At 36.9% G+C, this 24,443-nt stretch overlaps 2 protein-coding genes across 2 annotated transcripts; both read right to left on the bottom strand.

The window, feature by feature from the left end:
* Positions 1 to 166: 166 nt before the first annotated feature.
* LOC100366376 (type-1 angiotensin II receptor-associated protein-like) lies at positions 167 to 2,318 on the bottom strand. Its single transcript, XM_002739357.3, has 4 exons — positions 2,185 to 2,318; positions 1,796 to 1,830; positions 1,216 to 1,339; positions 167 to 1,090 (listed from the first exon to the last, which is right to left on the bottom strand). The coding sequence occupies exons 1-4, from the start codon at positions 2,215 to 2,217 to the stop codon at positions 836 to 838; spliced, it is 447 nt and encodes a 148-aa protein (XP_002739403.1). The 5' UTR covers positions 2,218 to 2,318; the 3' UTR covers positions 167 to 835.
* Positions 2,319 to 10,584: 8,266 nt separating this feature from the next.
* Positions 10,585 to 22,914, bottom strand: LOC146734333 (type-1 angiotensin II receptor-associated protein-like). Its single transcript, XM_085508578.1, has 5 exons — positions 22,819 to 22,914; positions 21,817 to 21,851; positions 20,107 to 20,218; positions 17,183 to 17,200; positions 10,585 to 11,356 (listed from the first exon to the last, which is right to left on the bottom strand). Exons 1-5 carry the CDS (start codon positions 22,912 to 22,914, stop codon positions 10,997 to 10,999), a joined length of 621 nt encoding a protein of 206 aa, XP_085364704.1. The 3' UTR covers positions 10,585 to 10,996.
* Between the last annotated feature and the right edge of the window lie 1,529 nt (positions 22,915 to 24,443).

The following is a 24,443-nucleotide window of genomic DNA, read 5'->3' as shown; positions in this document are numbered from 1 at the left end:
CATAGATACAGAAATAAACACAACGATCGGATGAAACGTATTGACGACACCTGGCGACTGTAATGAGTGTTTGTATACAGTAGGGATATCAAAAATTAGCAAATATAACGGAAATCCGTCGAATTCTGAATAAAAGTGAAAACTAGAAAACAAACACAGACGTGAGTGGTGTGCAAAACATTTTTATTTTAGTTGCATCACAATTTAATAACATTTCCCAGGCTTATATAACAACATGAACATTGTAAGTTATACATGGTTATTTGTTTTCAAAATTCAAAGCATGATGTTAAAGCTTGCGCAATACAAACTGTTTTCGAAATGGCATCGACATTTTCATATAAAAGTCGAAATTACACAATGCGAAAACGGTTGCTAGAAATGAAGCATTTTGTTATAAATTATACATTGCAATGTTACAGTGTCGAAATAAACATCATTTGTAAATTATAATAAGAATTATATAAAAATAATTAAAATAACTATATACACGAAGCCCTCGATGAATTCAATTTATTCTATGTGTTGATTTTCTTAGCTAGGATCTATATACAATTGAAACAATACCATCGCCGGTATTCGGTGGTGTTTCTATATTTGGTTTTATTAAAGTCCGCCCGTTTTTCAAATATGGTTATACCGGATATAACATAAATGCATACGCTAACATTGGTATCTGCTATGTCAAAAATGATTTGATTTCAACCTGTCTGCTTTTTTTGTGTTTTGTAGACATCTTTATGCATAAATCTGTATTGATTGAGTCCTAAGTAACTCAAAAGTCCCAAATTGAGACCATTGTGTGGTTCTTCAAATGACAGATCTCACAGTAGACTTAAGACACGGATACGGATGCCTTGACGTTGGGTGTTTTGCCTCCACGTTTCTTGTATTCACATATAGCGAAGATAAGGGTGACGATCTTCAAGATGCAGTTAATTATGGCCATGACATAACTCCAGATGTACTCACTACGCGAATTACCACAGGCAACATAACCAGATTTCCCACAATTCCAGTAGTTGTTGTTATTGTAGACTGCGATGAATACGATGTCAAAGATAAAGCCAATGATAAGAGAAATCACGAGCTATGAACAAAAAGAAATGTATGGTTAACAAAACATAAACACTCTCCGAATGGTATTTTCTGTTATCGTACGTATTTTCCATCTAAACATAAGCAGAAAAGCCAAGATTAGCTGAAATATCTCACCATTAAACAGTTTTCCTTCATCTTCTCCTGGCCAACTGTCCAGCACCCCAACGCAACGATGCTGAAATTCATCCAAGCGTATGAATGGGTTATCCACTGTCCGCCCAGGGCAGCCTGAAATCCCCTGTAGATGAAGACACAGAAGAATTAAAACTTAGAGTAAGTCACATGTGGGTGATAACACTACGTGTGTAGAATACAGTCAGTTTCAGAAAACGTGACGTCTCAAAAACAATAATCAAAATGCTGAACTGTCTGTTGATTTAAAATTTCGAAATGTATTTCAATCGTTGTTTTTACATCAACAGCTCCGTTAAAAGCGCACATTTCAGTGATGTTTACCTACTTCAATCAGTATGCCACTAACTTGACGATTCATGGCAACAACACTGTTAAGAACCTATAATTACGTCACTGCATATAGTTTGCTGTCCTGGCCTATCTATGCTATGTTATAATGCTAAAGCCTGTCATTACAGTGCAGTGGTCACCGCTGCGAATAATATCCTTAAGTTGAAATGTTGGTGTTGAACACCTAACAACAGTTGTCAAGGTAAATGGATTTTAGGTTGTTACTCACCATACTGACAGCCATAAATGAGCCAAAATGAAGGGCTAAAAATGAAAAGAAATCGATTACATTATTACCATTACAAAGTACGCTGCCATGCATGTTTACTGCAGTGATCATTTGTAATGTCCATTGCACTAGATAGGGACATGTTACAATTTTGTAACTGAAGGCAGTGAAGTGTAATATTAATAAAACCTAGACATGTCAACGATGTATTTAAACGTCTTAAAATATTCAGTTTCGCATTATTTTGGGATTGGTTCCACGTCACTTACATTTCAAATTAACTTGTCACCCGGGGGAATGAGTTCACCTATATTCCCCAAGCGTTCTTTGTTCGCGTTAAAACAGCCATTAACATAGAAATTTGAAAATATCACATCTCACCAACTTACCCAAAGTGGTACGTTACAGCTACAACCTGCCATTGTCCTGTGTTATGGTTTTGGTGATTAACAGATCGCACGAAATACACTGCAGACGTGAAGCAGTTCTAGTAGAGAGTGGTTGTCAACACAGCAATGTGGCCTTTTATAAGGCATATGTCGGCATGGCAACCGAGGCATAAACAAGTCACACCCAAACTTCAATACGAAGAAGGCGCGCCATGGTTTCTCCTAGTACTGAGGTCATATTATTGTTCTGTTTCTTTCAACTGTCTACCAAAGAAGACGGACGAACCACAGTTATGCTAACGTTGCTGGGTATTGTCAACTTTATAGTGTCCACAACGCTTCTGAATTAAAATGTCCATGATATTTATTAATGAACGAACACGACGTATACAAACGTCAACAGGGTGCTGCGCCGTAGGCGAATGGACAGTAGAGCAATGTGTGAAATGGCAACATTGCTACCAGGGAAGATTAAATGTAGGCATGGTGAGCGAAACACGGTGGATTCTAGCAACATAAAACCTCGCCACACGCTTAGTGGTACTGCATATCATGCATTTTTTGGGTTTCATGATTTTTAAATACATCAAATTATTGTAATAGAATTCATAAACCAGTGAATGTAAAACCTAGTGATTTTTACACACACAGCATTTTTACACACACACGATATGCATGGCACTATATTCTACTCACAAACAAGATAAACCTATATTGCTTTAACGTCCTTGAAGCTATCGATCAACAGCACTGTGTACGCCATACCCAAACTGAATGCATTCACACAAAATTGTCTTTGTCTTTCTGTGTCTATTACGTAACTATAGACTGTTCTACATTGACACATTTTAACCCCCGTGTTACCCTGATGAAAACGACCAGAGACCCATTAAATATATCAACGTTCTATATTATATTATACGTATAGATTTGTATACATGGTCGAGTTTAACAAAAGAGAACCCGTTTTGGTGAATGATGGGTGTGCCCACAACTATTGGCCCTACTTTCATACATTAGTGATATGTCACTCGTTGATGTGTATTAGTTATTTGAGTTCAACCGAGGAAAAGTTCTGAGCTGAACAATCAGTGTTGTCAAGATTTCGACCAATCCTAAAATTGGGTATAACCCCAATTCCCTTTGTATAAATCGACAAGGAATGTCTTTATTTTCTCCAATAATTGAGTCCGTTCAGCGATTTGTACGATGCCTTTATTGAATGTGAACTCTACGTGACCTGTTTACGTGTACATCTGTGGTAGTTTAGAAAGAGATAGCCATAACAACCAATTTGTCAAACATTTCGAATTCACAGTATTACTCCGTCAGGATTCATAAAACATGGAGTTAAGACGGCGCAATCCCCGCCTCGTGTTCTCACTAGTGTTTTAGGGCCGTGTCTCCGGGCAGCGTCCCTTACCTTACTATCTTTGTTTTTGACAAAGGGTGTTGCTGTGACACCATATTCAATGGCGTACTATTGGCAGAAGCGAAAACACGTTGTTTACCATTTTTTATTTTATAATATCACATTATTATACTAGTTACATTTTACACGCTCAGTGTTGTAACCGTTAAAGATTGTAATAAAATTATTTTTTATCTTCTAGTACATTGTACAACCTATCACTTTTTAGGTAATTAGATCGTTTGTGGCGGTCTCGTTCAATATCTTGTTTGTATTGTATTGTATTGTATTGTATTGTATTGTATTGTATTGTATTGTCTTGTATTGTATTTATTTAGTCATTCTAACCATGATCCTTTATAACAGTGATGTTCAAGTTCTTTAACTGCATGATATGTGTAGCTGATTGGGCCATTATTTTGAATAATTTTGTAATAGTTAATTTCTTGATATTGGGCTTTTGAGATCAATGGTGATCCAACAATTACCATTCTGTAGTCATTAGTATTTTTTATTTACATTTAATAAATGTCGTTAGCAGAATTAAATATGGTATTTTTTGTGTCAGATTTTTTCAAGTGGTTATTACTCAAGCTGGTGTTAATTACCACACGTCTTACGCATATAATATAATGGGCAACTGTATTGATTCAAATAATTGAGTTTTTTAACAGTTTTCGCTGTTAGATTTGATTTTTGATTTTTAAATACTAATTTTTTATAACTGAACAATTGAGCGAAACAAATAATGACTGTAGATGTATATTTCACGATTTGTATATTTCACGATTTGTATTCGTATTTCTGCAAATTTTGTCGTACAACGTAATGTGTTCATGTAACCGCTGTAGCCTGTTGACGGAAGCGTCATCGTCTACCGGTATATATGCATCGACCGCTATAGCTATTATACGTAATGAACTTAAAATGCATACTAAATTAATTCAGAGATTTCCTAATGACCCTATTGTTAGAGGTAAATTCTTCAAAACACGTAAACAATTTAAAAAATCCTCAAATACAAAAAAAAAAACAATTTAAAGTACACCAGCTTAATGAAATTAAGAGTCTTCAAGGTAACAATTCATCATTCTGGAAAAAAATAAGTGAACTCAACAATGACGCGAATACACGAAAGTCAGAGACTGATTGCATAGCACCAGATAAATGGTTAACACACTTCAAAGATCTATTAAATTCTAAACGTGGTAAAAATACAAAAGAACAAGACGATATTATATCAGATCTTATAAATAGGGAAATTAAGGGACTTGATGATAGTAAAACTGATTTGAATGGACCAATACAGGAAAATGAAATTAAACAAGCCATCAGAATATTGAAAAACAACAAATCAACTGCAAAAGACCAAATCTGTAATGAGATGCTAAAATGCGGTGAACATTACCTCATCAAACCTATTAAAAAATATTTAACTCTATTTACAATGCAAATATCTTCCCACATGCATGGAGTACAAGTTTAATAATACTCATACATAAAGCAGGATCTAAATTAAATCCCTCAAACTACAGGGGAATAGCAATCTCCAGTTGCCTTGGCAAACTATTTACAAGTATCCTTAATACAAGGCTAACCACTTTTATTGAGAAAAATAACATTTTGTCCCACCAACAGTTTGGTTTCAGAAAAGGTCGTCGTACAACTGACAACCTATTTATATTGAAAACTATTATTGAAAAACACATCAACAACAATCAGCATGAAAATACAGTGAATGAAAAGAAAGAAGCTAAAGCAAACAAACAAAATTTATGCCTGTTTTGTAGACCTGAAAAAGGCTTTTGATAGTGTTTGGCATGATGGTCTATTGTGGAAACTATTAAACAGTGGGGTGACAGGTAAAATGTATCAAATTATAAAAAGTATGTACTGTAATATAAAATATAAAATAAAAATGAAAGATGGACTAACCAATCAATTTAATTCAACACTGGGTGTTAAGCAAGGGTGTAATCTGAGCCCTCCACTCTTTAACATTTTTATTAATGACATAACTAATACCCTGGACCATGAATCATGTGATCCACCAAATTTAAATAACACACCAATCAGCTGTCTAATGTATGCAGATGATAGTGTTATTCTTTCTAAATCCAAAAGTGGCCTCCAGAATGCCCTTGATAATGTCTCAAAATACACACAGAAATGGAAACTCGCTGTGAACACAGAAAAAACAAAAATTATGGTTTTTAATAAAAATAATAAACTCTATGACAGTGATTTATTCTTTTTTGAAGGGAGTGAGATTAACATCGTGAGAAATTATAATTATTTAGGTATTGTTCTCAGCCCTAATGGAAAATTTAAAGCTGCTATGAAACATCTGAAATACAAAGGAACGAAAGCATTATTCTCTTTGAAAGCCAAATTAGGTCATAATGAAAGCCTCAGTCCCTCATTATTGTTATCATTGTTTGATAAACTAATAAGACCAATTTATATATATGGATGTGAAGTATGGGCTGAAGAAAGTTCATTCAACTCTACTATAGAAGATGTACACCTCCGCTTTTGTCGCTTCATCCTAGGCATTTCAAAAAACACTCCGAAATTGGGAATTTATAGTGAGTTGGGTAGATATCCTATCGATTTATTCATTAAAAAAACAGTTAATAAAATATACAAACCACCTAAACAAAATTCAAAACCCCATTATTAAGGAAGGCTTCCTACTTAGCAAGACTATAAAAAGTAAGTGGTACAATGAACTTAACTCAGTACTGAAATCTACAAATACAACACTAACAGATGTTGACAATAATGAGCTAAAATCGTCACAAATGTCACGGATATATGATAAAATAAAAAAATGTATTTATAAAACATTGGATTAACTCAATTAATGATGATAACAGACAAAACACTAATACAAAAAACAAAGTGAGGACTTACAAAAAATTTAAAACAAACTTCATTTTGGAAAACTACTTAATGAAGCTAAAAAATAAAGAACTGAAAAGTACCCTAACTAAATTCAGACTGAGCAATCACAGTTTAGAAATTGAAAAAGGAAGACACAAAAGAATCAAAAGTAGCGACAGAATCTGCAAATTGTGTAATAAAAATGATATTGAAGATAAACATCACTTCCTCATAATATGCCCAGTATATAGTAAAGAGAGGGTCGTTTTATACAATGAAGCTGAAAAGATTACTCCTGACTTTACTAATCTCACACCTGAAAATAAATTCATAAAAATAATGTCAAATAATAACTTAGCAATTCCTCTGGCACAATATCTGAAATATAGCTTTGCTATTAGACAGCAGCACCTACTTAGTCATTAACTTTTTTTTAAAAACCTATTCATTGGGTTTTTGTTTTTATATTCAGTTTATAGTTTTTTGTAGGTGTTTCTTTTTACTTTATTATATATTTCCGTTACTAACTTCAATTTAGTCTGTTTCTGGTTGTCTTTAAACTATTAGTCATTGTAATTTGATTAATTTTAATCTGTAATTTTTGTTGTTGTGTAACCTTTAACCTCCTTCAGAAGGTTGTTATAAGTTAATAAATTGTTTGTTTTGGTATATACAAATTACAATAAAGATAGCCTGTCGAAAGAAGCGTCATCGTCTACCGGTATATATGCATAGACCGCTATAGCCTGTCGAAAGAAGCGTCTACCGGTATATATGCATCGACCGCTATAGCCTGTCGAAAGAAGCGTCTACCGGTATATATGCATCGACCGATATAGCCTGTCGAAAGAAGCGTCTACCGGTATATATGCATCGACCGCTATAGCCTGTCGAAAGAAGCGTCTACCGGTATATATGCATCGATCGCTATAGCCTGTCGAAAGAAGCGTCTACCGGTATATATGCATCGACCGCTATAGCCTGTCGAAAGAAGCGTCTACCGGTATATATGCATCGACCGCTATAGCCTGTCGAAAGAAGCGTCTACCGGTATATATGCATCGACCGCTATAGCCTGTCGAAAGAAGCGTCTACCGGTATATATGCATCGACCGCTATAGCCTGTCGAAAGAAGCGTCTACCGGTATATATGCATCGACCGCTATAGCCTGTCGAAAGAAGCGTCTACCGGTATATATGCATCGACCGCTATAACCTGTCGAAAGAAGCGTCTACCGGTATATATGCATCGACCGCTAATTCATATACGTTACACACATAGGGCTAATCTTGTTACACTGTTCAGGGGACTCTCAACAACCACGGTTACTACAAAAGATAACCATCGCAAAGTACCGTTTTCTGCGAGTTTTTGGTCTTTGTTTTCACCGCGAGGGTTGCCAGGCGGTAGAAAATGCCCGGATGTCCGCCCCCGAGAATAGCCTGTCGAAGGAAGCGTCATCGTCTACCGGTATGTATGCAGGTGTTTTTTGTAGTTAACTGTAACGTCATTGTCTGTCGTAACACATTTCACAGCCTCAACAACGCGATTATTAGCCTAACCTCGCCATCTGACGTGTTTCTTTCACCGAATCCCGTCCTTTTCTCTCGTTCATATACGCCCATGTCATTGACTCAGTTATGTTTTTCAGTCACTATGACTACGACTAACAAATAACTACTATTATGGGATGGTGAATAATTGGTATTTCCTAATATGATTAGATATAGCTGTGGATTTGCGTGCAGTATGTAAAATTAAAAACGGTATAAACGTCAACAACACGGCGGTGAAGAACGAATAAACATAGTATAAACCAGATTACATCAAGTTATTTATTGAACAATTAGTAGTCACATCAATCTGTCATCTTTCCCCAATTGTAGAATAGAATAGAATCTTTGTTGCTATCGTACCACATATTCAAGGTTTTGGGTACAATAAAGTAATACATTCTGAAAACATAAAAAACAACTAACACTAACAATACAAGACACTCACACTTCTGAACATAGAAAAACATTTTCAACCTTTTTGTGGTTTGTCGACCCCAGATTGAGTTGTCAAGGCGAGTTCAATTTTTTATGAAGATGACTTTAATTTTGTGACGAGTTCAATTTCTCCGCGATGTGTTTGTTTTTTTGTTGCAGGAAACTACGCCTTGCTATGTGCTCCATTGTGTCACCCGTGTTAAATTTTTGAAACCAAAACACCACATAGTAATCGGTCGTCGCGTTGGCGACATCGACCAACTGTAAGTACTCGTAACTCTCGATACAGTGTGAATGGCTATATCTATATGAGCGTGTAACTTCGCGTTTGAGTTATGTAGTATTATTTGAAGATTAAATGCTTACATGGAGGTTAGGTCAACGCCTCAATAAAACACCCACTGCAATTACAACAAGGAGCGATAAATGGGCTGAACTGTTACTGTAAAAGTGACAACGAAATACAACAATATATTAACTTTAAGATAAACATAGTTGCACTCTGGTGACCTTGCTCTTTGTTATATAATAGTATTTCCTTTATCATAGTTTGTTTCAATATGAATATGCATTGTCATAATCAATTTTTGGGATTGAAACAACAGTGGGAAAGCAGTCAACCGAATGTCCTTGAACATCTTACAAAAACATTGGTGCCTAATTTGTTTAATTATTTTAAGGGACATAATTTCCAGCTTTATTCAAAGTGATTCAAATATTTTAGTATAAAAACAAATGCCTCATCTCAAAACAAAGTGCTGCATTTAGACATGAATAGATTCATAAAACATGCAAGATAACAGAAAATCTTAGCTGGCCTTTGCCCAAGTATTTTGTACAGGTGTCGGTCAAAAATTGATGATTCACTGAGACAAATATGAACTGCATTATTATAGTCATTGTGTACAAGCTCTGCTTTGTATGCAAATCACCTGAAATAGTTAGTTGGTGTCCAGTGGAGAGAGAAGTCAACAGTACTGTTGCCTTCTAAAAATCTACATCTTCAAACACTGCAATCTCTGTTTTTGAAGTGCGTTTTTAATTAGTATTATAAAAACTCTATCATTCTGTTCTAATAGCTGCAACAATTGTCGAATGAACTGTTTGTTAAATAACGAATACATATTTTGAGTACAATTTTCTTTTCAAAATGTGGGTGCAACATTTTGATTTTAATGTATTTTTTATGTATTGTTTTTGATTTGATAACTTTGAACTAAACATTTTCTATTAGCTTCAGATCTTGATCAAACGTTTGGCACCCAATTCATAGAGTGCTTATATTGATTTTCTGACATCTTGTTTTCTGTAAAGATTTTATTGGTAGGTTTTCAAATGTGCACCAGACTATGCAACAACTCTCTCTATAAGTTGGTTTTGAAATCCAGTGTAGTATTCCCATGGGATTTGAGAGATACATTACCAACGATATTATTACAAGGTAAATGATTTGCTTCATTGAACACATATACCAATGTATATTCCCACAGTGACATACAAGACATCTGTCGTTCATGCTAAGGGAAGATTTTATACTGATGAATAAGGTGACCAAGTTTGATAACGTTTGGAATAGAATTAGTAAAGTTATTGTGCACAAAATAACAATTATTAATGACGACGACAACGCCGGACAGAACATTTTCCTTAACAAGGTAAAAAAAGTTTATTAAATTATTTATATATTTATGTCCTTATGTATCGTTATTACCATTCTTACATGTCAACATTAATTCTTAACTTTGATGAACGGGCCTGTTACTGTGACAAAGTCCTACTCACCGCGAAAGCTACTCACCGCGAAAGCTACTCACCGCGAAAGCCACTCGCTACAAAGCTACATGTAACATAAATCAAAAGTTCTTAGGGGGTCACTGTATTTTCAGATGATGTGAAGGGGGGTCACCCTGTTTTGTTTTTTGCTTGGGGGGGGGGGGGGGCAAGTCTTTTCATACTTTTGTGAAATCAGATTTCCCGACATCCCCGGTCAACGCTCCAATGGTTACATATTATTTCAAGAGCTATACCCAGCACGATAATGAACATAGAGGGAAATTAAATTACATTGAAATCGCCAACTAAGTGCAAAAACACAATAACTTGCACAGTAGTTGTTACCATCTGCCACCCAGATGCGAGGAATATTTGTCCAACATTTATTGAAATGATCATGCGTTGTTATTCACTTGTGCCAAAATAATTGCCGAAAACAACGGTTCTATGAACATTATAAACAGTATTTCACACTCTCGACTATAAATATTAATTTCAAAATTACTTGTAATACAGTTACATATGAAAGTATTACGTATTAAATGAAGAAACAATGAACACACCAGCAATCCGAGATCAATGACGTCATCATATCATTTTGATCTAAATTGACAGATAAATGAACAAAATATTTATAAAAATGTCAGAAAATTTTACGCACACATTTTGCCAAGATGAAACCACCGAAATTGAAAAATCATTATTCGATGTCTCCCAGGAGTTGTTGTCTCTCTCTTCCGGAAGTGATCATCATGCTGTTGATGACATCACTGTGGTATAAGCAGGGGGAGTCTGAATGTTCATATCAGCTGGCAAAGTGTTACCATAATAGGGTGTGTCATCGGGTGGATAGGTATTCTGTCGCTGAGACACGGTTTTAGAAGACCCAATATAACCCATCCTATTAAGCCATCCCATAATAAAAATACCACCACGAAGTTTCATTTCGTTGTATATACACATACTACTGGGCAGCTTGAGAATCATATTAAATATCGCCATGACAAGACCAAATGTGACCTCTGCAGTGGACAATGATAGTACTTCGTAGCTATCCGTGGTTCGTGGGTAGTACACGATTACGAGCTCCAAGTCTATTATAATGCTGATGTAACAGCTCCTGCTGTTCGGTTGAGGGTGAATATTGACACGACACAGTTGATTGGATAAAACACAACTTTCAACGCATTGATCACTTTAATCACATCTAGTAGATATACAAGGTCAAGTTACGATAGAATATTGGCAGTGACAATGACAATGGTTTCAACTGTAAAATGAATAAAAAAGAAAATAAATAAAGAAATTACAAAGGTATAAATAATGTACAAGTATAATGTAAATACATAATTTTAGACAATAAAATATGATTCACACATTGGTAATATTCACGGCTTACAGACCAATAATAGCGAACAATAAAAATACAGAAGTAGGTGTTGCGATACAAGTCAATTACATCACACATGGAGATAGCGGTCACGTGATAAGCATCAAGTGAAACAAAATTGCACATAATCGAAATAAGGTTGCGAATCTTGAGACATAACAATAAATCGATGAATCAGATTAACTAGACACGCATAAATCACTAATTAAGGCATTGGTTGCACAATCATCGATCAAAAACAAATACATAAAGTTTCACGGAATTTTCCACATCATGTCGACCTACGACGCCTCGTGTAAAATTGCATTTAGAAACCTCGCTGAATTCACTCATCAAAAAATTAGTAATTCTGAACGATGTCATTATTACAGTAACAGGAAATAAGATCACACTTACGTTTGTGTCTTGACCATGGAATAGCGTGAATTGAATTACAAATTGAGCGTTAGTGACGAGTCAAAATCAAATGCCGCGGTAGCGTGAAAACTTGTGATCTTCAAAAGGTAAAAGTTCAACTTTGAACAAAACGAAAGGGCCACTAGAGGGCGCCACATATCTAACTGTGTTGCAAACCGGCAGCAACACTCCGGCCCCTTAAAGGCGAACAATTGAGCCTTTATAACATTACTATCTAAATTACAAAGCAATGTAAACAATAAATACAAGTATGACTGTCATTAGGGTTAGACTACCCTTCAAGTCGACACTGGGGATTATTCTGCCCCTCTGTAAACAAGAACACAATAACAATCGACATACTGTCAGACACAGATATTGCTACTGTTCAATGTCTAGTCTTTTCCAGAAATTTCAAGGCATACAATCTTCGTAATTGGTCTTACTAGCATCCCAGTTGATGTTCTTAACTTCACTGAGCGAACCATATTATCTGAGGTGGTTCTAAATACTTCCACAACCTGAGCAAGAGGCCATGAACATCTTGGAGCTGATGGATCATGAACCAAAACAACATCGCCCGTCTTGACATTATCTCTTGCTTTGCGCCATTTTTGTCTCTCCTGAAGAGCCGGTAAATACTCTTTTATCCATCGATGCCAAAACACATCAGCAAGATATTGTGCTTGGCGCCAACGCTTTCTCACGTAACAGTCCTCCTTGACAAATACTCCTGGTGGAAGTTTCGGTCCTGCTCTCAGCAAGAGCAGGTGGTTTGGTGTGAGGGTTTCACAATCCTTTGAATCATCTGATAACCTCGTAATAGGTCTCCCATTGACTATCATTTCAACTTCACAGAAAAGTGTGTGAAGGACTTCATCATTGATGGTCTGTTCAGTTGTCAAGGTACTCAACACCTTGCGCACAGTTCTGATGCAACGTTCCCATACACCACCTTGATGTGATGCTGTTGGGGGGTTGAATTTCCACTCAACCTGATTTTGTAGCAAGTATTGGTGAATTTGTTCTTGATTCCATTTACAATTAAGTAAGCACAGTTCTCGAAGCAGAAATTTTGCCTTCAGTATAAATGGAGATACCAATCCCAATGGATCATACACCGAAGCTACCACTGACAAGATACCTCTGCGTGTACTAGGTTTGGTTTTTGGAGAGATAACATAGCCAAGACTGTCTTCCTTGATGAACCACTGGACTCCGAGAGCCCGTTGCAAGTCACCACCTCCCAGAGATGATAGATCCTTTGATTTATCCTGTTGAAGGGCATTCAATAACTTTACGGAATTTGAACTCCACTTGGTCAGGTTGAAACCACCCTTTGCAAGCAGATGCTTAAGATTTAGAGCAGTGCTAATCGCCTCATCTTCACTATCTAAAGACTTGAGACAGTCGTCAACGTAAAAGTTGTTTTCAATAGTATTAGTGATATTCTGCTCATGTTCTCCTGCACGGTCCTTTGCCACATTTCTAAGGGCAAAATTGGCACAACTTGGTGACGATCGTCCACCAAAAAGATGTACCCGCATTTGATATTCTTGTGGAGAATTATTCAGATTACCATTTTCCCACCAAAGGTAAGTTAGGTAGTGGGAGTCAGTTTCAGGCACTCTAACTTGGTAGAACATTTTCTCAACATCAGCCGAGAAGGCAACTTGACTGAGGCGAAACCGCATCAACACACCCATTAGGGAACTGGTTAAGTCCGGCCCCTGTAGAAGAAGGTCATTGAGGCAAACATCTTTGTATTTTGCTGAGCAGTCAAATACTATACGCACCTTCTCCGGCTTTTGAGGATGTATGACTGGGTGATGTGGTAGAAACCACCTTGATTCATGGCCTACAGCGGAACACACCTTTCTAGCATAGCCGTCCTGGACTAAGCCTTCCATGAACTTGGTGTACTTCACCTTTAGAATGTAGTCTTTCTCAAGTCGAACCTTGAGAGAATTCAGCCTTTTCAAGGCCATTGACTTGTTGTTGGGTAGCACTTGAGGATCTGTCTTCCATGGCATAGCTACTTGATAATGACCATCTTCGAAGCAAATTGATCGTTTCATGATGTTGATAGCCTTCATGTCATCACGAGACATCACAGTTTTTCCTATATTAGTGTCATTGAAGTCAATGTTACAAAATGTTTTAAATTGTTCATCAAGAGAAGGATACTCTAGGCATTGCCTATTGGAGTTAATGAAATTACACATGTTCTCTTGTTGGCCTATATATAATGGACCATTGACGACCCAACCACACAATGTTCGTGTAGCATAGGGACCACCATTAGTTGATGTTTTGACCTCAAGGGGTTGATGCAGTTCTGGAATGTTAGTGCCAATCAATAGTCCAACTTCTTCATTAATATTTGTCACCTGAACACCATCAAGATGTGGCCACTTATTGATATCTTCCTGCTTAGCAATTGTGTGGCTGTCCACTGGCAAAGTTGGAATAGTAAATACTTCGGGAGCCATAACGACAATATCCCCATTCAAATTGGAGATTTCAAGTGTTAGTAGTCTCCGTTGATTGGTAGATGTGCGGTCTATTGTCTTCAAGTCAATTTCGGTTTTCTTACCCTGGACGCCTAATTTCTGAGCGAGAGATTCAGTACAGAAACTTATGTTTGATCCATTGTCCAAGAATGCATATGTCTTTACAGTTTTTCTTCCTCCTGAGCACCTAACACTGACAGGCACTGCTGCAAACCCAATGATGCTATTTTTGCAAGTAACAGCTGTAGATGTACCCTGATGCGACTCACTCAGATTTTGAGCTTGAATTGAAGATGATACTGGCGAATTACTAGGTGTGGTTGTTTGATGTGTCGTAACTGGATGAAGAAAACTTGAATGCTTATCAGCACACAGCTTGCAAAAACTTCCCTTTCTGCAAGTACTAACAAAATGACCAGGGTTGAGGCAATTGCGACACAGCTTCTTTTCTTGCACAAACCTCCTACGTTCCCCAACTGACTTCTCCTTGAATTCCCCGCACTGTGACAGCCAATGTGAAGAACTACACAGGGGACAGTTCCTTCTAAATAGTTTTGATTCAGAAATGTGAGGTGACACACTAACTGCAAACGATCTACCACTTTCCTTTTGTTGATTGGAAATTACAGAGAAACTTGGATCATTTCTCATTACTGATTCTTGATGAATGAAATTGTAGAATACTTCAAATGGTGGAAATAAAACGTTGTTGTTTGTCTTGAAACTAGCACCATGCTTCATCCACGAAACTTTCAGGCTTGGAGGTAGTTTTTGTATAACTACATTGAGCCCATGGGCAGAGTCAAGGCTGGCAAGACCAGGATATTTTCCAGACTCCTTCATGTGAAGAACTTCTAGAAGTAGGTGATCTAAATGCTGCAGCTTGATTGATTCCTTAATGGTGAACCTTGGAAATTCTTGTAGACGATTCATCAAATCTTGTTCAATCACCTCTACTGCACCATATGTTTGGTCCAGGAGATTCCATATATGTTTCAGAGCTTCGATTGGTTTGTCTACATAAACACTTTGAAGTGGTGTAACCAGTTCTCGTGAACTGTTTCCCAACCATCGCATAATCAGATTTACCTCTTGTGAGGGGGGTACATTTAACTCGCTTATAGTGCTCATCATTAATGCCTTCCAGGCCCTGTAAGAAGTTGCACTGTCATTGAAAGTTCGAAGACTGGAACTCAATAGCTCTTTTCTGAACATTATGTTGCCCATTTCAGTGATCACATTTGCTGATTGATCAGACTGACTCTTGGTGGACTGTTGGCTGACGTTAACTAACTGCTCCTCCACATGAGCGGATTGTTGTTTGCTCTGAGGAGTGCCTGATTGACCTGTTGTCAAAGGTAGTGCTGGGGATGGCAAAGTCACATCATTCACACCGAGTGGAGAAAGAAGATTCACATTTCCTTGAGGGGGTTGAGCTGACCACCATGGGTCTTCAAACGACAGCACTTGAGATCCCAGCTTCTCCTCTCCCTTTGTGACATCTTCGACTGGGTTTGACTCTAGGGCTTCATATACCCGTTCTTCCGCCTCTGACTCGGCAAGCTGAGTTTCTTGCTCGAAACGTATCCTTTGTTGCTTTAATTTGAGCTCCTCCAGTTCGAGTGCTTCTGTCTGGGCCAGTCTTTGCAGTCTAACTTTCAAAGCTGCACCCTTGGCTGCTGCTCTTGCCTTTGATGATGCCGTACTGGCACTTGAAGATACGGAAATATTGTCTGGTTGATCCATGACATCAAGAAACTTGAAACTGTAACAGCTCCTGCTGTTCGGTTGAGGGTGAATATTGACACGACACAGTTGATTGGATAAAACACAACTTTCAACGCATTGATCACTTTAATCACATCTAGTAGATATACAAGGTCAAGTTACGATAGAATATTGGCAGTGACAATGACAATGGTTTCAACTGTAAAATGAATAAAAAAGAAAATAAATAAAGAAATTACAAAGGTATAAATAATGTACAAGTATAATGTAAATACATAATTTTAGACAATAAAATATGATTCACACATTGGTAATATTCACGGCTTACAGACCAATAATAGCGAACAATAAAAATACAGAAGTAGGTGTTGCGATACAAGTCAATTACATCACACATGGAGATAGCGGTCACGTGATAAGCATCAAGTGAAACAAAATTGCACATAATCGAAATAAGGTTGCGAATCTTGAGACATAACAATAAATCGATGAATCAGATTAACTAGACACGCATAAATCACTAATTAAGGCATTGGTTGCACAATCATCGATCAAAAACAAATACATAAAGTTTCACGGAATTTTCCACATCATGTCGACCTACGACGCCTCGTGTAAAATTGCATTTAGAAACCTCGCTGAATTCACTCATCAAAAAATTAGTAATTCTGAACGATGTCATTATTACAGTAACAGGAAATAAGATCACACTTACGTTTGTGTCTTGACCATGGAATAGCGTGAATTGAATGACGAATTGAGCGTTAGTGACGAGTCAAAATCAAATGCCGCGGTAGCGTGAAAACTTGTGATCTTCAAAAGGTAAAAGTTCAACTTTGAACAAAACGAAAGGGCCACTAGAGGGCGCCACATATCTAACTGTGTTGCAAACCGGCAGCAACAGCTGATTACCATGGTAACTAGAAACTAAGATGAAAAATACTATTATAAAATAAACACTAACATAGCACAACGTAATGAAAACATTATGACAACGTAAGTTAGCATAGCCGAACATGACATAATGACAACACATAATAACATAGCCGAACATGACATAATGACAACACATAATAGCATAGCCGAATGTGACATAATGACAACATATAATAGCATAGCCAAATGCGACATACTGACAACATATAATAGCATAGCCGAACATGGCATAATGACAACACATAATATCATAGCTAAACATGACATGATGACAACACATAATAGCATAGCTGAACATAACATAATGACAACATATAATAGCATAGCCGAATGTGACATAATGACAACATATAATAGCATAGCCAAATGTGACATAATGACAACACATAATATCATAGCTGAACATGAAATAAAGACAACACATAATATCATAGCTGAACATGGCATGATGACAACACATAATATCATAGCTGAACATGGCATAATGACAACACATAATATCATAGCTGAACATGGCATAATGACAACACATAATATCATAGCTGAACATGGCATAATGACAACACATAATATCATAGCTGAACAGGGCATAATGACTACACATAATAGCGTAGCTGAACATAACATAATGACAACATATAATAGCATAGCCGAATGTGACATAATGACAACATATAATAGCATAGCCGAATGTGACATAATGACAACACATAATAGCATAGCTGAACATGACATAATGACATCACATAATATCATAGCTGAACATGGCATGATGACAACACATAATATCATAGCTGAACATGGCATAATGACAACACATAATATCATAGCTGAACATGACATAATGACAACACATAATAGCATAGCTGAACATAACATAATGACAACATATAATAGCATAGCCGAATGTGACATAATGACAACATATAATAGCATAGCCGAATGTGACATAATGACAACACATAATAGCATAGCTGAACATGAAATAAAGACAACACATAATATCATAGCTGAACATGACATAATGACAGCACATAATATCATAGCTGAACATGGCATGATGACAACATATAATAGCATAGCTGAACATGACATAAAGACAACACATAATAGCATAGCTGAACATGACATAATGACAACACATAACATCATACTGAACATGACATAATGACAACACATAATAGCATAGCTGAACATGACATAATGACAACACATAACATCATAGCTGAACATGACATAATGACAACACATAATATCATAGCTGAACATGACATAATGACAACACATACTAGCATAGCTGAACATGACATAATGACAACACATAATAGCATAGCTGAACATGACATAATTACAACACATAATATCATAGCTGAACATGGCATAATGACAACACATAATATCATAGCTGAACATGGCATAATGACAACACATAATAGCATAGCTGAACAGACAACACATAATATCATAGCTGAACATGGCATAATGACAACACATAATATCATAGCTGAACATGACATAATGACAACACATAATATCATAGCTGAACATGACATAATGACAACACATAATAGCATAGCTGAACATGACATAATGACAGCACATAATAGCATAGCTGAACATGACATAATGACAACACATAACATCATAGCTGAACATGACATAATGACAGCACATAATAGCATAGCTGAACATGACATGATGGCAACACATAATATCATAGCTGAACATGGCATAATGACAACACATAATATCATAGCTGAACATGGCATAATGACAACACATAATAGCATAGCTGAACATGACATGATGGCAACACATAATATCATAGCTGAACATAACATAATGACAACCATGACAGCAATTATGAATGACGTGCTAGCTATTATAACAATATAAAGAACTCAAATAACTTAAATTAAATCGTCATTATTTCCACTGAATAATATATTATTAGTTCTGGAATTCAGGTCAATCAAATTACTTATTTGAATAGAAAATTCATTTCATATTAAATTGTCACAGCGAAAAAAAAGTTACGTTGAGGGCGCTATATCAAACGATTCATTATTGCATTATTCAGATGACTCAGTACCACAACTTTGTCTCAGAATTGTATTTGTCGAATCCAATCTATGTTCAATTTCGAAACATTCAAATTTGAAATCGATTTTGTGAAACATCTACTTATATGGGTATGTTATCGAGTAGGGTGATCTTCGATTTGTTTCCAACAAATCATTTCCTGTATCAATTTGACCCTTGACCCAGGTTAGTGGATTATTGATCCTTGACCCAGTTTGTGGATTATTGATCCTTGACCCAGGTTTAGTGGATTATTACCGGGAAGTACGTGTGGAATACACATTACGGGAAGCAAACCATAAAATTCCATAAGTCTGAAAATACTAGCGAAACGGAAAACGTTCCCTTTTCTTTAATAATTTACTTTACTTTAACTTTATTGACATTATTCATTTTGAATAGAACATAGTCAAATACTATTCTAAGAAAAAAAGAAGAGATGAAAATAAATATACTGTTGACACTGGTTTAGAAAATGGCACTTTCGTTAATATAAATTGCCAGTTCTATATGCATATTGACCATAATGTAAATAAACTTTGCTTCGTTATCTAACATATTGAAATGATGATTTGAGGTTTGTGCTGATTGAAATAACCTCATTCTTGCTTCTTTGTGTTGTGGAAAATCAATCAGAAAGTTGAATTCATCCTCAACTTTATTAGTACCTAACCTTTCATACATTCTATCACCCGCTTTTATTTTTGGTCTTGTGTGACGACTTTTCTTTATCATATAATTATGATCACTAATTCTGAGTTTGCATATGTATTAACTCCCTTCCCACTTGACCGTAAAGCGTGAATTTCACGTACCACGAGACATGGTGTTGGATGCTTTGACTGCCCAATAGCCCAGCATCCCACCGCGACGACAAATAAGTTGGTGTAGGCATAGATAACTGATAACCACATGGCCTGGAATGCGCTGCAATGAAAAATAAAAAAAATCTATGCTATAAAAATATTTATTTTTTAAAATGCATGTGGCGGTCGTGTTCTCAATGTCTGATCCACATATAAACTACCGTGGCATGCCATTCCTGACTCAGCTGAAATTTAAAGGGTGGTGGTCGTCGCGCTGCGCATGTGCGACATTTGTGTTGATAAACATTGATTTTCCCATAATCCAAGGCGCTCTTCAAATGGAAATCACAAGTATGAGGTTTGACCTTGGCCCGACTTGCACTGAATACAGCCGGTGGCTCCTTTGATACCTTCCAATCACCGAACAATACCTAATTAAAGCCTGGAAACGTCTCAGTTAATACTCGTTGATCTGCGCAACGGTCAACGTCGCCATCTTTATTTATATGAGACCCATATGTCTCGCGCATGCGTGGCGCAACGACTACCGCCCTTTAAAACAGACCTATATACATATTGTTATTATATAAACGTGTCGGAAATCATATATTTGTTAGACACGATATAAACCACGACGCTAATCGAAATGTTATATCTTAGTAACCACAATTCAATTTTCAATCTTTTTCTTCAAATACATCATTGATTCTCCGAATTGAGGTTTATATTATTGAATTAACCACAGTCCTGTGAAGTAACCACAGTCCTGTGAAGTAACCACCGTCCTGTGAAGTAACCACCGTCCTGTGAAGTAACCACCGTCCTGTGAAGTAACCACCGTCCTGTGAAGTAACCACCGTCCTGTGAAGTAACCACCGTCCTGTAAAGTAACCACCGTCCTGTAAAGTAACCACCGTCCTGTAAAGTAACCACCGTCCTGTAAAGTAACCACCGTCCTGTAAAGTAACCACAGTCCTGTAAAGTAACCACAGTCCTGTAAAGTAACCACCGTCCTGTAAAGTAACCACCGTCCTGTAAAGTAACCACCGTCCTGTAAAGTAACCACCGTCCTGTAAAGTAACCACAGTCCTGTAAAGTAACCACAGTCCTGTAAAGTAACCACAGTCCTGTAAAGTAACCACAGTCCTGTAAAGTAACCACAGTCCTGTAAAGTAACCACAGTCCTGTGAAGTAACCACAGTCCTGTGAAGTAATCACAGTCCTGTGAAGTAATCACAATCCTGTGAAGTAATCACCGTCCTGTGAAGTAATCACCGTCCTGTGAAGTAACCACCGTCCTGTGAAGTAACCACAGTCCTGTGAAGTAACCACAGTCCTGTGAAGTAACCACAGTCCTGTGAAGTAACCACAGTCCTGTGAAGTAACCACAGTCCTGTGAAGTAACCACGGTCCTGTGAAGTAACCACGGTCCTGTGAAGTAACCACAGTCCTGTGAAGTAACCACAGTCCTGTGAAGTAACCACAGTCCTGTGAAGTAACCACAGTCCTGTGAAGTAACCACAGTCCTGTGAAGTAACCACAGTCCTGTGAAGTAACCAAGTTGTTTGTCCGTTAAAAGTTCAAATAATGTAAACAATGTCGTGAATATGTAAACGAGCGACAAGACACCGGCGGTGTCATTAACAAACCGAGGCGAAACCGAGCTATATATCTAAGGAGATCATAATCGACTTGACATTGGCTTCGGAGTGTACTTACAACATCGTGAAAGTGAAGTGCAATACCACAATGAGCTGCAAGACAAGAAGAGTCAACGTTAAATGAATATTGCTGAGTTGAATCATATCTGTATTTGAAAAGGAAGCGTGAACATTACCCATGGTGCAACGCGAACACATTCGCAAATCGAGGTTTTAATCTTAGGGTACTAATATTAGTTGTATAGATCTGTAACCCAATGCGGCTACTGTGATTATACAGTGTATCTGACGTCACACGTACGCTTGCACGTTGAGGGTGACGTCATATACAAACTGTTACGCGCCCTGACCGAAGCAGACCGCAGTGTAGCGGAACTGGTCTTGTGGTGATATTTTCATTCGGTAGTCATGGTCGAGCTGAAAATAATATTAGCAAATATTCCTGTGTGTATTTATTGTTATTTATATCATCATGGTAAAAATAAACAATTTTTTTTATAAATTTTAAGTTTTATGAATCGATGTCCACTATGGTACATAGATAGTGTCAATCTCACAATAAAACAAAAAATAAACATAATTTGGTCACAATTCCTGCAACAACATATCACATACGTGATTTTATGGTACATGGAATTCGAAGCACTTCGAAATAACAATAAACATTATCACTTTTTGCCATGAGGAGGTAGATAATGTTGTCATATGGGTCGCCCACAGGTTACCACCCTTGCAGTGTGCTCTATATACTGGTTTATAATTACCGTTATAAGTGTTTTATGATGGGGGAAATGGCTCCCTTGTAGTCACACCGGACTATACGAGACATAATATTATGGTAGGTACGGTATATTGTTTAAAACATCGAACGTACTCAAATGCGATACGAAACCATCACTCGTACAGAAGAAAACGATATGAATAAAAACTGCAATGAAATAGAGTATTCTGCAATGTTTGTATAGGATCTGTAATAATTGGCATAACATAATATTTGACTGGTTGCATATTATCTAATACAACGTAATATATGACGTCACAGAAACACATATGGACTTACAAATAAGGAAACTCGGGGCATCGGTAGCATAGGATCAGCATCACTGCCAACAAACTGTTCATCAACGTTGCGTTGCCCATTTTCATACGAAGCCATTTTGAACTCTACTGACGGCACAACATGGTACTATGACACCCTTGGTAAAGTCCACATGTAGTTAATATTTAAACAATATTGGACGGCCTACACATCCACAATATGATTGAGTCCATCATGTGTTGACGAGGAGTTTATTAATGTTATTATTTTGTAGAGTTGTCAATTTCAGTGAGTAGCATCATGGATGTTCTGAGTTTGATTCTCGGGGCTGACTGGTTACTCGGCAGGATAAATCAGAGGCCATCCTTACACACACAAATTGTATCTGGTTTGCCACGCTAATTTGTACATGCTCTTGCAATTATCAATAAAAACAAACGTCAGAATAGACAGCAGTGACTTAAATGTCCGAAGATGTCGTTTGACAATATATATATGAGATTCATGTGACATAAGTGTGATACTTCTCATGACAAACTAATATTAGTGATATCTTGTCAATAAAATAGCATGTGTTGTGTACCAATACCATTTATATATTGTGTACTCATTTTAAACATTCGCGTGTTATAGGGCGATGCCCAACATTAGCATGTCACAAATCACTCAGAGCCAGGGTCAAGGAGTTACACCTGTATTCAATTAATTGGTCGTACTGGCGTGACTAAACACTATCCAATCATAATAAGCAGTTTGAGTCACGTGACATGCCCTGTTGGGTCACGTGTTTGTTCTGAAAACGACTGGACGCACGAGACTCAACTACGATATATCAGACTGTATTTGCACAACGTTGTTCACTATAAGATCTTGGTAAATGCATGTCTTGGTCGTTAAGTTCGCAAAAAGAACAGGCTCCATTTTTTATTTTCTGTTTCGTTTACATCTAGCTCACATAACTGTATGAATATGAATTATAGCAACACAGAAAGCACATAACTGTATAAATACGCTAAATCCTATAATTTGAATCTGGTGAGGGGCACTTCCATATAAGGTAATGTGTTGACAAACATTGGTTCCAACATTGACATGCATTTACCAAGATCTTATAATTTGAATATGGTGATGGGCACTTCCATATAAGGCAATGTGTTGACAAACATTGGTACTGACATTGACATGCATTTACCAAGATCTTATAATTTGAATCTGGTGATGGGCACTTCCATATAAGGCAATGTGTTGACAAACATTGGTTCCAACATTGACATGCATTTACTAAGATCTTATAATTTGAATCTGGTGAGGGGCACTTCCATATAAGGCAATGTGTTGACAAACTTAGGTACTAACGTTGACATGCATTTACCAAGATCTTATAATTTGAATATGGTGAGGGGCACTTCCATGTAAGGCAATGTGTTGACAAACGTTGGTACTGACATTGACATGCATTTACCAAGATCTTATAATTTGAATCTGGTGAGGGGCATTTCCATATAAGGCAATGTGTTGACAAACATTGGTACTAACATTGACATACATTTAAAAAGATCTTATAATTTGAATCTGGTGAGAGGCACTTCCATATAAGGCAATGTGTTGACAAACTTAGGTACTAACGTTGACATGCATTTACCAAG

This window comes from Saccoglossus kowalevskii, chromosome 15 (genome assembly GCF_978046115.1).
Source record: "Saccoglossus kowalevskii chromosome 15, keSacKowa6.1, whole genome shotgun sequence".
Classification (NCBI taxonomy): domain Eukaryota; kingdom Metazoa; phylum Hemichordata; class Enteropneusta; family Harrimaniidae; genus Saccoglossus; species Saccoglossus kowalevskii.
Note: the sequence above shows the minus strand (reverse complement) of the source record. Positions and strands in the feature narration are given on the sequence as shown.